Genomic DNA, 13,977 nt, shown 5'->3' on the forward strand with positions numbered 1-13,977 from the left:
AAAATTTATTTTTATTTTATTTTATTTATTTTAATAAAGATAATTATCCATAAATTTTGAATAAGAAATTTATTTTTATCTTGTGAGCCAAATGGTACATGGCAAATTTCAATATGCCAATATGATATCAATTTGTACGACACATGTCATCATTTAATTTAATGACATGTTAATTTGGAATTTGTCACTAAAATTTTGCCTCTTACAAACATCTTTTTTGGAAAAAAAAAAAAAAAACTAAAAAATATGAACTAAACTACAAGACTCATGTCAAGTGAATTCAAATTTGAAGAACACGTAGTTTTTTCCTCCCCTAAGAGAAGAAGAAAGTAAATTAAAATATAAAGTTAATATGGTTTTTTTATTTAATAGAGTTAAGATGGGAAGTTTGATAGATAAGTGTTTTTATATTTTGAATCTCTTATATATTTTTTTGTAATGATTCAAATTTGGAAGAAAAAAAAGCATTTTTACTCTTACCAGAACAAGATAGTAACATTTTAGATAATATATAACCATTGCAATCACGAAAAGCCGTTGCATTAATTTATATCTATTAAATAAAAATTGAATTCAACGTATCATTTGTTTGAATTTGATGATATCATAACTATATAATATGATTTAGACAATTTGTTAGATGAGCTTGAAATTGATAATGATTCAGTAGTATAAGACAAGTATCATGCGAGCAATTAATAACCATGTACAAATTATGAAATCTCTCTATCCTAACAAAAGCTGTGTTTTTCTCTCCCCCACTATGAAATTCCAAATGAAGAATGGTTTGTTTTGTTTTTTATTGACAAATTTGATAATAATTATTATTCTCTTATTATGGATTGCAGAAACATTGTCAGCCTAATTCTCCAAATGAAAATATGTCACTGTTTTAGGAAAGTCAACAAGTGTGCGGACGCTCTAATTACAAAGAGCCCATTCATCCAACAAGACATTTGTTTTTGATAGTCTGCTTGTTGACATTGCTATGCTTTTATTTTCTGATTACTTGTGTATTAGAAGAGGATCTGTCCTCATAACACTGTAGCTTCTCTTTAGTTCTATGATAGTCATTATTTACCACACACACACACACACCCAAAAAAAAAAAAAAAAACTATTTACAACAATTTTATGGTATTGTTCCTTGCTCCTTGTCGGTAATTGGGCCGAGGCACAACAATTACGGGCTTCATTAGCCCACACTAGTGTTGTAGCCCTACTGTCACGCATATAAGCCCATGGACCTTTTTTTCCTCGAATTGACGAAATCACCCTTCAACTTTTTTCCATTTTCCTCATCCGAGTTCGTATATAAATCCAATCACAACCAAACCCTGAAAACCCTAGCTCCTCTTTTCTCAGACCCGCCTCAAGTCCTCCAAGCTCAAGGTAACAAAACCCTACCTCCCTCTCTCTCTCTCATTGGGCTTTCTCTAACACGTTAATCTGTTAGTATAATCGATCACTTTCACTCATTCATTGAATCACACAGTTCACTTTCTGAATCTTTGATTTTTTTTAGGTACCAATATTATTTTTGCTTTTCTTTCATTCATTTCCCATAGACAATACAAAACCCAGTTTTCAAATTCTTTATTTTATATGTGTATGTGTGTCTGTGCGTGTGGCTTGGAGTTAATGGTTTTTGTTTTCATATGTGTTTGTTTAGGTATAGAGTTCTAATGTGTTAATAAGTCTGTATTTGCATATGTACAAGGGCTTGCTATTGTATTGTGGATCTGAGTTTTGCATATTCCAAGTATTTGTGAATATATATGAGAGCCCATGTTAGTATTTGTTCTTTTATTTGGTTTTAATGAAAGATTCTTTGGGGATTTAGTAGGTATGGCAATTTTTTTTTGTTAAATGAGGGTTGCTACCTGTTTGTTGCTGAGATTTATATGAAGAATATATGTGATACTTTTGAAAACTCAACTGGGTTTTGTTCATGAAAGGTTTCTATATGTAAAATAATTTACTTTTTTTTAAGGGTTTTACTTTTACCCTTATAAATCAATGAATTTGCTTGTTGAAGAGCATTAATATAGTTTAAAGACTTCATTGATTGTAGGAAATGATAAGAGAATGAGATAAATGTTATTATAACCAAAATGTACCCTTGAATTGAACGTCAAGAAATCTCAGCTTAATGTATGGACACAATCAGCTGATCATAATGAAAAACTTTAGGTTTTAATGAAGCAAATTTGCATGTACAGTCATTTGTAATTTTGTTTTGGTTTGATAAGTGAGAATGGTCTAATGTAGATGAACATCGAAATAATTGTGATTTTCTAATAAGTTAAATGTTCGTTCAAAATTGGCTGATTACAGTAAATAACTTAAGAATGAAATGTGTCAAATCTGTGGGTGCAGAATGCTGTGATTTTGTTTTGATTATACATTAACTGAATTTTGACTTTCTTAGCAGGTAATGGCTCCAAAACAGCCAAATACTGGCCTTTTTGTGGGCGCGAATAGAGGCCACATTGTGACTAAGAAAGAATTGGCTCCACGTCCCTCTGATCGCAAAGGAGTAAGTTGATTTTGTTCCATCCGTATCTTTACAGGGTCTGAATCTTCATTGTTTGTATACCTCCAAGTCATGTTGTGGGAGTTGTTAAAGCAAAATAGGGCATTGAGTTTATCATCTTAATGAAGATGTTGCCTTGGGTTATGATTTCTTTCTGTGCACTTAAATCTCAACTTTAAGATTTTTACATGTCACAACCTGTTAATATGATCTATTTCCATTGTTTTTACTACATGTAGAAAACCAGTAAAAGAGTCCTCTTTGTGAGGAGCTTGATCAGGGAAGTTGCTGGATTTGCCCCATATGAGAAGAGGATCACTGAGCTTCTCAAAGTTGGAAAGGATAAGCGTGCTTTGAAAGTTGCTAAAAGAAAGTTGGGCACACACAAGAGGGCAAAGAAGAAGCGTGAGGAAATGTCTAACGTTCTCCGTAAGATGAGGTAAGTCTATTATCAAGCCTCCATAAATTTTAAATTCTGTGTTCTGTTTCGTCCTACTATAATTTTATTGAGCATTGTTATTGTAATTTGGTACTCATGATATAGTTTGGAATTTGAATTTTTTAGCGATGATTTCTTATTTTTGTTTATGGAATTTTGCATGCAGGTCTGGTGGAGGTGGAGAAAAGAAAAAGTGATCTTACTACCTCAATCTCAAGTAGAGGCTCTTGTTATTAGAGTTGTGTTCAGCTTATTCAATCTCTTTAGTCTGAGACTGTTTTGAGTTTTTAAGTTTTGTTTCAAATGAGATTTGAGAATGCTAAGTACTTTATTACCATTTATTTTTGATTTTCAGAATTTAGATGTGGCCTACTATTTTGTGGTAGGACATTGATCTTTTATTAATGTTGTTTTACAGTTATCTATTGTGCCTGCTTGCCAAAATTGTTCTTCTCATCATTGCTAAAAATGATTTTCTTGCTTCTAATTCATGCCCAAATACTAGGCGTACCTTAATTATTACTTGAAATTTATGCACCAAGTATAAAAATTTCCTACTAGAATGATTTCTTAGGTTTTGCCCCCCCCCCCCCCTCCCCCCTCCCCAAATAGTATGCACACAATATGGTTTGTAATCTCGAAACTAAAATCGTTTTGTCAAAATGCTCATATCTATTAATGACTTCATTTTTTTTCTCCGCATTTCTGATTTAGAACAGTGCTGATCCTGTAAAAATGGAAGTTTGTCCTCCTGAATGTTCTCAGATAATCATCATATCATTCATCTCTTTGTTACAGGATTAGGCGGTTGAATTTGTGCATTGTTATTTTCTAGTTATTAGAATTGACTATTATTCTGGAGGAATTACCAGTAATTACATAAAAACTAAGAATCACATAATAAATTGGAAAATATTACCCTAGCCTGGAAAAACATACGAGATAATACTTACTATAGAGCCTAGTTTCAAAATCTGCAATAAACATTGTGCAGTAAGTACTACCAAAGTAAAGATGGCAATACAATTTTTACTAGGAAAATGCTATAGCATATAAACTGAGCATTCCTGTGTAACAAAGTGCCAAATATTTGGCATTTAACATGCCTAATACAAAAAAAAATACACACATAAGAGCATCTACATTCATTTATCCCAGTTCTATCCTATTTTACCATCCAAAAAATCACTTTATCAATTATACACCACCATTTTTCAATACACTTAACATCCAAACTTCGATTTTTCTATTCTACTCATTAAAATAATATATCTTCAGAATAAAATATATTTTTTCCTTTTTTGTTTTTTCTCAATTTTATCTTCCAGAATCCTACACTGCTTCAATGTTCACCTTCTTCTAGAGTCCTCATCCCCATCAACCCAGATCGGCAAAATTGAAAAAAAAAAAAAAAAAAACCATTAACACCCACGTCGATCACAACGCCACAACCATCACAGCTCCACTGATCTTGCCACCCACTGATCACCGCCACGCCAATCTCGCCACCTATCGATCTCCACCGTTGTCAACACCCATGCCGATCTCGTCAAAACCCATGCCGATCTCCACCGTTCTTAGTCACACCACCCACCTCCGCTGAGCAAAATTCAGCCAAATCAAAATCAAAAATTAAAATCCAAAATGAAACCCATCTGTTCTCACCGACAGCTATGGCGAGAGAGAGAGGGTCACTGGAAACCCATGAACAAACCCACGGTCTCCACGCCTCCACCACAGAAGTTGTCGAGCCTCTAAGCCGTTGCCTCCATGCCGTTGAAGAAGAGAGAGCAAGAAGAAGAGAGAGTAGAAAGAAAGAGAGAGAAAGAAAATGAAAATAATGATTTGAGAGAGGAGAGAGAAGACCAAAATCGATTAAAATATATTTTTTGTTTTTACCATTGAGCTACAGTGAGATTCTAAATGTAGAATCTCACTGTAGCTCAATTGTATATTTTTTTTTGCCATAGTTGTATTTTACATCTTTCGTTGGAGTGGTCTTTTGGGCTCAAAATTGTAAAATGGGCTTGCATTTGGGATATCCCCTACTAAATGTTAAAATATTTGGTATGAATGAACAGTAAAATCTCAAATATGAGAGATACGAACAAAAATGGTGTAAGTTTTAATATTTTTTTATTCTCTTTTCTCTTTTCTCTTTTCTCTCTCCTCTCTCATCACTTTATTCTTTTTTCTCCTCTCTCATTCTTCCTTAGACATCAAACCTCTCATTTTTTACCACTGGGCACCCTTGGTGGGGTGCTCACTCCACAAACATTTATGCTTGGGGTAAAACTTAAATACAGTACTTTAGGTGCAGTTCCTTAGGTACCCTTCTTAAATTTTAAAAATTTGTCCATTTTAAATATCTCCCTAAACAGCGTTAAAATCCTCTCCATTTTTTTTTTTTTTTATCTCACAAAAACTGAAAAACCCAATGACCAGATTCCTTCGGACTTCTCACACCCAATCTAAAGAAAAACTTCTCTAGCAAAATCCATAATCCATAGGTTGTTTTCGAAATTATGAAACAGGTCGACTTCAATTTTCATTTAAAATAGATTTATTGGTTGGAGAGATGAACTTTGCTGTACAAAAATTTCCAAAACCTTGAACACCTGATTCTCTCTTTGGATCGACAATTTCAACACTAGAAGCTCCCATTAATGCCAAAAGAGAAACTATCACAAATATTGCGTTACCACCTCTCATGGATGTCTGTCACTATTATATTTGCTAATTGAGATTGTTGTAAGAATTGAAGGAATTGCCGATGAAGCCAACAAGTTGGAGGTCTGGCAAATTTCGCTTGCAATGGACCAAATCTGAAAGATTATGAAGGGATTGTTGGTCAAATTTCTTATTCATTTTGAGATGTGGAGAGATCTGAAACCATTGGGTTTTGAGAGAGAGAGAGAGAGAACTGAAGGAAGCCAGAGACAAACTGAAGGAAGCTAGAAACAGAGAAAAAGGGGAAAAAAATTTCTTTAACGCCGTTTAGAGAGATATTTAAAATGGACAAATGTCTAAAATTAAAGAAGGGTACCTAAGGAATTGCACCTGAGGTACTAGATCTAAGTTTTGCTCGTATACTTGTAGGGTGTTAGGGGGCAAGGGCCGAAGTTCAAGTTTTCAGGAGGAAGTTTCATACACATATACACTTAGATTAGGCTAGAGTAGAAATTCTATCTTGTATATATATATATATATATATATATATATATATATATATATATAAACCTCTCATCTTTTCTTCTTTCACTCTTTTTTCTTCGCACTTTGGACCTGATGCCGATCTCTGTTGCTATAGGTTTTTTTTTTTTTTTGGTGGTGATTTGATGGGCGGGTTTGGTAGTGGGTGGGTTGAAATGGTGATGGGTGGATCGGTGGTGGTGGGTTGCAATGGGTAAATTCAGTGGTGGGTGGGTTGCGATGGTGATGGGCGAATCAATAGTGGTGGGTTTTGATGTGCAAATGCGATGGTGGGAGGGCCGGCTGATGAATGGGTCGACGGTGGGTGGGTGGGCAGTGGATTGTGTTTTTTGTTTTTGTTTTGGTGGTTGTGATTTTCTAATGTGGTGGGTTTGACTTTGGTTGTTTATGTGGTGTTCTGCTGTGGTGGTTTTGGTGTGAGATGGTGGTGAGGTGGGATGTGGGGTGTTGATGGGTACGGGCAGCGGAGGGGGGCTGTAGGTTGTGGTGGGGTTGGTGGGTTTTTTATTTTGTATTTTTATATATTGTTAGTTTTTTTTATGTTATTTTAATATTTGTATATATTATTTGAATGTATAGAATTGAATAATAGAAGATGTGATATATGATGAATTGTAAAATGGTGTGTTAAAATAATAAAGTTGTGTTTTTGATGTGTCAAAATGGCATTTTTATAGAACACTTGATGGGAATGCTCTAAGACTTCGATAGTTTTGGAATGCCCTCATCAGTAGAATAATTAACTCAATTTATTTAGTAGTTCTAGCTCCTATAAAAAAATGATTAATCTTGCCACCCAATGGTAATCTATATTCATTAATAGAATATTAATTCCTAGGTGGAGGTCAACCCGATTTCAACCAACGTTGTCAAGTCAAATTCCAATCCATTTTCAGCAATCTTGAACATACAAAGACAGGAGCCTACTTGAAGGACTTGTAATAGCTTTGAAACTTAGAAGGGCTTGTTTTTCTTTCTCATTGCAAGTTAGATTGGAACTCCTTTTCATAGACTTGAATTGTAGGGTATTACAGAGAAAACTATAACAAGAGAAGTGCAGCAATCATGAAAGACACAGATCTGATGAAGCAATAAGTAAGGAAGAATTGAAGTAAAGGAACCTTTACATGTTTAATAGCAGGCAACAACACAAGCGTGTGTTTAAATAGGTTTTTAGCCAAAACCAGCCATTGATGGTTAGCTCATAAGTAATGTTTATGTCTTTATTCATTTTCTTTAGTAATTAACCAAAGTGATTATTTAAATATCACCTAAGAAAGAAGTGGACTATTGTTTATGGTTTGATTTTCTCGACACATGAGAATTTTCATGTACGCTACATTCTTGCAAGTGGTAGAAAGAATTTCACTGGACACTATTGAGCTTGACTTGCAAGTGGCAAGTTTCATGTTCATCTTCAATATGAAGTTTGAGAAATTGTCCACCTAAATAGGGAACCAAAAATGTGTAAAACTTCCATATGGCCATTCCCAATTAAGTTTCCAAATCCCCCTACAGTACCTTTCAGTATTGGTCCTTTGCAAGCATAACCATGACTCTTAAAAAATGAACCATCCAGTTTTAAATATCCTAAAACTCAAGGAAAGCATTGCTGAGAGACTTCTTGTTGTTTAGGAGAAAGGTGTAGTAAATTAACTACCATTTGGGAGACCTGAGTAAATAGAAGCATAGCACTAGAGTTACTACTTTATCAAAATATCGTGTACATTTAATTAACATTTCAAGAAAAACAAAAAAGCTAAAAAAACCTTAAAATCCAAATTCTAGGTAGCTTTTATCTATTTCTTTGAGATTATCAGAAGAAAAAAAAAACTCCTCTGACATCAAAGGCTAGATTTGGCAGGGGAATGGTAGACTTTACTGAGCCACTATTTTGTAGCCGAGGATTCCTTCTCAGAAACTGTTTGGAAGGGATCCAACTGATACCCTTAGAATTTTTTATAAACATGATTAGGTTGTCTAGTTATGCACAATCTTGTTGAGACTTTACAAAGTGATCCTTAGGAAATTCTAAAGAGAGTTACCAGGATAGCCGGATGAACACTTAGCTAGTAAGATATCAAAATTCCATTTTAAGCAATAGAAATAGTCCTCACTCAAACAAAAAAGAGAGTAATAGTAACACAAACAGGGCATCATTTCAAGATATAGTATACTACAATGCTTTTATGGACTAAAATTTGTTTTTACAAATTGGATTCCTTTGACATTCATAGGAAGATACTATATTCATATATGCCAAAGAAGTGAATTAGCTAAAAAAAGTACTAACCAGCACAAAGATGATCTAGAAATCATCAAATATTTTTGATAAGTAGTAATCATTAAAATATTGATAAACATGACATTTGCACTAAATATTAAGAAACTTACAATATTTACTTACAACAAAACAAGATTCTTAAGCTTGTACCCCATGTGATCTAGGAATTGAAAATACATAATTCTCCATTGCTTGTTCAATAGTAAAGGGCCACATACACCCCAAAAACCCAACCACGAAGCCGAGTGCCATGCTTACAAAGAACCAATCCACTTCAAGTCCGCCAGTATGTTTACTCCCTTTGTTTTCTTTGTTAGGGTTTGCATAATTTATAATACAATTATTAGAAAGTGGTAGTCCACAAAGTTTGTTTCCAATAAAACTTGATGCATTGAAGCTCTGTAGTTGAGTGCTTAAAGGGATTTTCCCAGTCAAATTATTATTTGACAAGTTCAAATGATTTAAAAATCTCAAACTTGACATGCTTGAGGGAATTTGACCAGAAAGTGGGTTTATGGAGAAATCAATTGATTCTGTTGGTACAAATATAATAATAATGTAAACAACACAAAAAGAAACTGAATAATATGCTGAATATTATTAAATTGAAGAGATAAACACAACACTATTTGGACTGAGGCGTGGCACTCGCTCTCTTTAAGGAGATTCAAGCCCTTGGTTGGCTAATCTTTGTAACCGGTGCAGACCTTCTCTGACTTGTCTCCCCCAGGATACAACAGCCCAACAAATGTTGTATGGCTAGAACAGCTTCTGCACAAAGTGTTCAAGCCCAAAGCCCCACCAGAAGAACACCTTTCTTTGACTCAAAATCTCTCAAGTATTAAGGAATATTATTGAATTTACTCTCTCACACAATACTTTTTGCTTTTAACTTTTTCTCTTCATTCACTCTTGATATGAAATTAGTCCATAGCATAGCCATATCTATAGTCTTCCAACCCTTCATAGAACCTACATGTTATTTATTAACTTAGAAAACTTCCTTAAATTTATTTAATCTAACTTACATACAAGTAACTCTTTCTTTAACAAATTTTATAACTCATCTCTTTATTCATCTTCAGTTATTTTGAGTTTCAACATATTTAATTTAAAATGTACTAACATTCCCCCACTCATTTTAATATTAAATTTGAAAAATGAGAAATTACCAAGCAAAGAGGGATTATTATGCATCATGAAGGTGTGCTCTGCATTGAACATTTACTTAGTGAAACAACAATCTCTATTCTAGAGTCAGTAGTGGTCTCCGACTTGAACTATGACTACTTAAGGGAAATAAAGTATTATTGCTCACACATAATTATCCAGGTGTTGACATAAGCTTTTATAGCTATCACTTTACGGCCGTGTGCTGATCCCAGTTTCATGAGTGTATTTGAGATTAAGTCCAAATCTCATAAGGAGCGGCCCCACCTCCACACTCACATAAGTGAAATTTTGTCAAAGGTGCTCCTGTAATTTTGACACCCTACTCATAAGAGCTACAAATTTCATTAAGAGTTTTTTACTTAACCTCTCCACATTACAGGATAAATGCACTTACATCATAGGGATGAACAATTAAAAAATTATTTACAAAATAAATCATTTAAAAAATGAATAGTGCATTTCTTACGACCATCGTATGATTCGTTTTTCCCATTGAACCCAATTCTCAGGATCTCTGGTCCTTAGGTTGGGTATCCTCATACATGGCTCATGATTTTATGGACTTTAGTCCCATCCCCCTCGATGTATTCCAAACCCTCTCTCTTGTTAAGATCTTAGTTAATGGATCTGCAAGATTATCACAAGATTTAACATATTCTATATTAATAATGCCATTACTCAAATAAGATCTCACAATACTGTGTTTTCTTCTTATGGGTCTAGATTTGCCATTATAAAAACGGTTACGTACTCTACCAATTGTAGCAGTGCTATCACAATGAATTAAAATAGGTGGTATTGGTTTTTTCCAAAGAGGAATTTCATGCAACAAATCTTTCAACCAATTTGCTTCCTCACTTGTTGAAGCTAAAGCTATAAGCTCAGCCTCCATAGTAGAGTTAGCAATAATAGTTTGTTTTTTTAGATTTCCAACATATTGCACCACCACCCAAAGTAAAAATGTAACCAATGGTAGACAGAGAATCACCTAACAAAGTATTTCCGTCAGCATCACTGAAACCTTCAAGTACAGCAAGATATTTTTTATAAAACAAACCATGTAATTTGGTACCAGATAGATATTTCATAACTCGCTCAATGGCTTGCCAATGATCTCTACTAGGCTTGCTAGTAAATCTGCTAAGTACTCCTATTGCATAAGCAATGTCAGGTCTAATACAATCAGTAGCATATCGCAAACTACCAATGATGCTAGCATAATCCTTTTGATTAAAAATCTCATCATCATTATTCACAGGAAATAAATGAACACTAGAATCAAAAGGAGTAGTTACACTTTTGTGATCATGAAAATTAAATTTTCTCAATATTTTCTCAACATAATGTGATTGATCAAGATATATTCCATCACATGCTTTTGTAATTTTCATGCCCAAAATAAAATTAGCCTCACCAAGATCTTTCATATCAAAAGGGTTTCTAAGCATATTTTTTGTTTCATTTATAACATGCAAATTAGAGCCAAATATTAGCAAGTCATCCACATAGAGGCTAATAATGACATGTGAGTTTTCCCAAGATTTATAATAGATACACTTGTCAGATTCATTTGATTTATATCCATTTTCAATCATGCAGGAATCAAATTTTTCATGCCATTGTTTAGGAGCTTGCTTTAAGCCATATAGGGATTTAGTTAGCTTACACACCTTACTTTCTTGACCATGCTCTACAAATCCTTCGGGTTAGTCCATATAAATTTTCTCATCTAGGTCCCCATTCAAAAAAGTTGTTTTGACATCCATTTGAAGAATTTTCAAATCATATATGGCTACAATAGTAATTAGTAATCTAATGGATGTAATTCTAGTAACAGGAGAAAAAGTGTCGAAAAAATCAACATCAGCCTTTTGTTTAAAACCTTTTACAACAAGTCTAGCTTTAAATTTGTCTATTGTGCCATCAGGTTTAAGCTTTTTCCTAAGGACCCATTTACAACCTATTGTTTTACAACCAGGTGGTAAATCTACTAACTTCCATGTTTTATTAGAAATAAGTGAATCCATTTCATCATTCACAGCCTCTTTCCAAAATACACAATCAGGTGATGACAAAGCTTCTTTCAAAGTAATAGGATTTTCATCAACATTAAAAACATAATAGTCAAGGCCAAAATCTTTTTCAACTCTAGCTCTTTTACTCCTTCTAAGTTCAATTTCTAGATTTTCTTGATTTTGTGAATGAGTTGAAGAACTAGGTTGAGATAACACATTTTCTATAACTTCTTTGCCCCCACTATTTTTAGATTTAAAAGGAAAATTTTCCTCATGAAAGATAGCATCACCTGATTCAAAAATCACATTATTTCCAATATTCAAAAATCTATAGGCTGTACTATTTACTGCATATCCAAAAAAAGCATAGGTGGTAGCTCTAACACCCAATTTAGGTATTTTAGGATCCGTTAACCTTACAAAGGTTAAGCAACCCCAAACTTTAAAATATCCCAAATTTGGCTTATGCCATTTCCATAACTCAAAAGGTGTGAGTTTAGTCTTTTTGTGTGGCACTTTATTTAAAACATGATAAGCTGTTAAAATTGCTTCCCCCCACAGATTTAGAGGAGCACCTGACTCAATAAGCATGGCATTTGTTAAATTAATCAAAGTTCTATTTTTTCTTTCAGCCACACCATTAGATGCAGGTGAGTATAGAGGAGTAGTTTCATGGATAATTCCCAAGGACTGAACAAATGAGTTGAACTCAATAGATTCATATTCCCAACCTCTATCACTTCTAAATCTTCTTATTTTCCTACCGAATTGGTTCTCAACTTCTCTCAGAAATTCTTTAAATTTCTCAAAAGCATCACTTTTATTTTTTAAAAGATAAACATATGCATATTTCAAGAAATCATCAATAAAAGTGATGAAATACCTATTTCCTCCTCGAGTTAATTTTCCTTCAAATTCACACTGATTTGTGTGAATTAGTTCTAACAATTCAGTATTTCTTTCAACATTTTTATGAGGTCGTTTTGTAATTTTAGCTTGACTGCATGCTTCATATTTTTCAAAGTTTTTTTTTTTAGTCTTGGGATTAATCCTATGTTACTCATAATTCCCACATATCTACTGTTTATATGACACAAGCGAGCATGATGAGAATCAACAAGCATTCAAGGATCCATTGCATGTTCTAGTTGGGCCTATTACAAGAGCAAGATCCAAGAAGATCAAAGAAGCACTTAATGGGTTGAATCGGGACATTGCCAACGTGGTGGAGTTGCAGCACTATGTGGAGTTGGAGGACATGGTCCACATGGCAATAAAGGTGGAACGACAGCTTAAAAGGAAAGGAACTCAGTCATTTCAAAATCCGGGCTCCTCTACTTTATTGAGGTCAAATGGGAGGAAAGACGAAGGGGTTGTTTTCAAGTCCAAAGCCGAACCACCAAAAAGGAGAGATGAAGCTCCCAGTGTCTACAAAGGTAAAAATGAATCTCAAACTCGTAATCGTGATATTAAGTGTTTTCGTTGTTTGGGAGTAGGTCATATTGCTTCACAATGCCCAAATAAGAGGACCATGATTGCACGTATTGATGTAGAGGTGGAAACTGAAAGCGAGGAAGATGATGACCAGATTCCATCACTTGCGGATGCTTGTGATGAGGAAGTGGAATATCTAGTGGAGGGCGAGTCACTTGTGGCTAGGCGTGCTTTAAGTGCCCAAGTCAAAAAGGATGACATGGAACAACAAAGAGAGAACATTTTTCACAGTAGATGCCACGTCAACAACAAGGTATATAGTATGATTATAGATGGGGGAGCTGTACTAATATGGCTAGCACTACTTTAGTCGAAAAATTGAATTTACCTACCTTGAAACACCTTAGACCATATAAGTTGCAGTGGTTGAATAATTGTGGAGAAGTTAAGGTAAATAAGCAAGTGCTAGTTTCTTTTTCAATTGGGAGGTACAAGGATGAAGTACTTTGTGATGTTGTTCTAATGCAAGCGGGTCACATTTTATTGGGCAGGCCATGGTAGTTTGACAGGAAAGTCAATCATAATGGGTTCAAGAATATGTATTCTTTTGTTAAAGATAATAAAACCATTACTCTTGTACCGTTGACTCCAAGACAAGTGTATGAAGATCAAGTGAAACTGAAAAGAGAAAATAACTTGAAAAATTGTGAGATTGAGAATGCAAAAAAAGATGATGAGAAAGAGAGTGAAAAGACAGTTGATGGTGGAAAAAATGAGAGAAAAACAAAAAAGAAAGGGAGTTTTTATGCTAAAGCGAGTGATGTCAAGAGTGCTTTTTATACAAAATAGCCTATATTTGTACTCTTGTACAAAGATGTGTGTT

The 13,977-nt window shown here is 34.1% G+C and overlaps 1 protein-coding gene and 1 pseudogene across 2 annotated transcripts; one reads left to right on the forward strand and one right to left on the reverse strand.

The window, feature by feature from the left end:
- Nucleotides 1–1,274: 1,274 nt before the first annotated feature.
- Nucleotides 1,275–3,396, forward strand: LOC142619689 (large ribosomal subunit protein eL36y-like). Of its 2 annotated transcripts, none has more exons than XM_075792901.1 (4): nt 1,275–1,392; nt 2,435–2,539; nt 2,776–2,975; nt 3,142–3,396. In XM_075792901.1, the coding sequence occupies exons 2-4, from the start codon at nt 2,438–2,440 to the stop codon at nt 3,170–3,172; spliced, it is 333 nt and encodes a 110-aa protein (XP_075649016.1). In that variant the 5' UTR covers nt 1,275–1,392; nt 2,435–2,437; the 3' UTR covers nt 3,173–3,396. The 2 variants fall into 2 exon arrangements, with proteins under 2 accessions (XP_075649016.1, XP_075649017.1); XM_075792902.1 differs by having other exon boundaries at nt 1,341–1,392; nt 2,432–2,539.
- A 5,195-nt stretch (nt 3,397–8,591) lies between these two features.
- Nucleotides 8,592–13,977, reverse strand: part of LOC142620199 (receptor-like protein EIX1) — a 14,017-nt pseudogene continuing 8,631 nt past the window's right edge.

Source organism: Castanea sativa, chromosome 12 (genome assembly GCF_040712315.1).
Source record: "Castanea sativa cultivar Marrone di Chiusa Pesio chromosome 12, ASM4071231v1".
Classification (NCBI taxonomy): domain Eukaryota; kingdom Viridiplantae; phylum Streptophyta; class Magnoliopsida; order Fagales; family Fagaceae; genus Castanea; species Castanea sativa.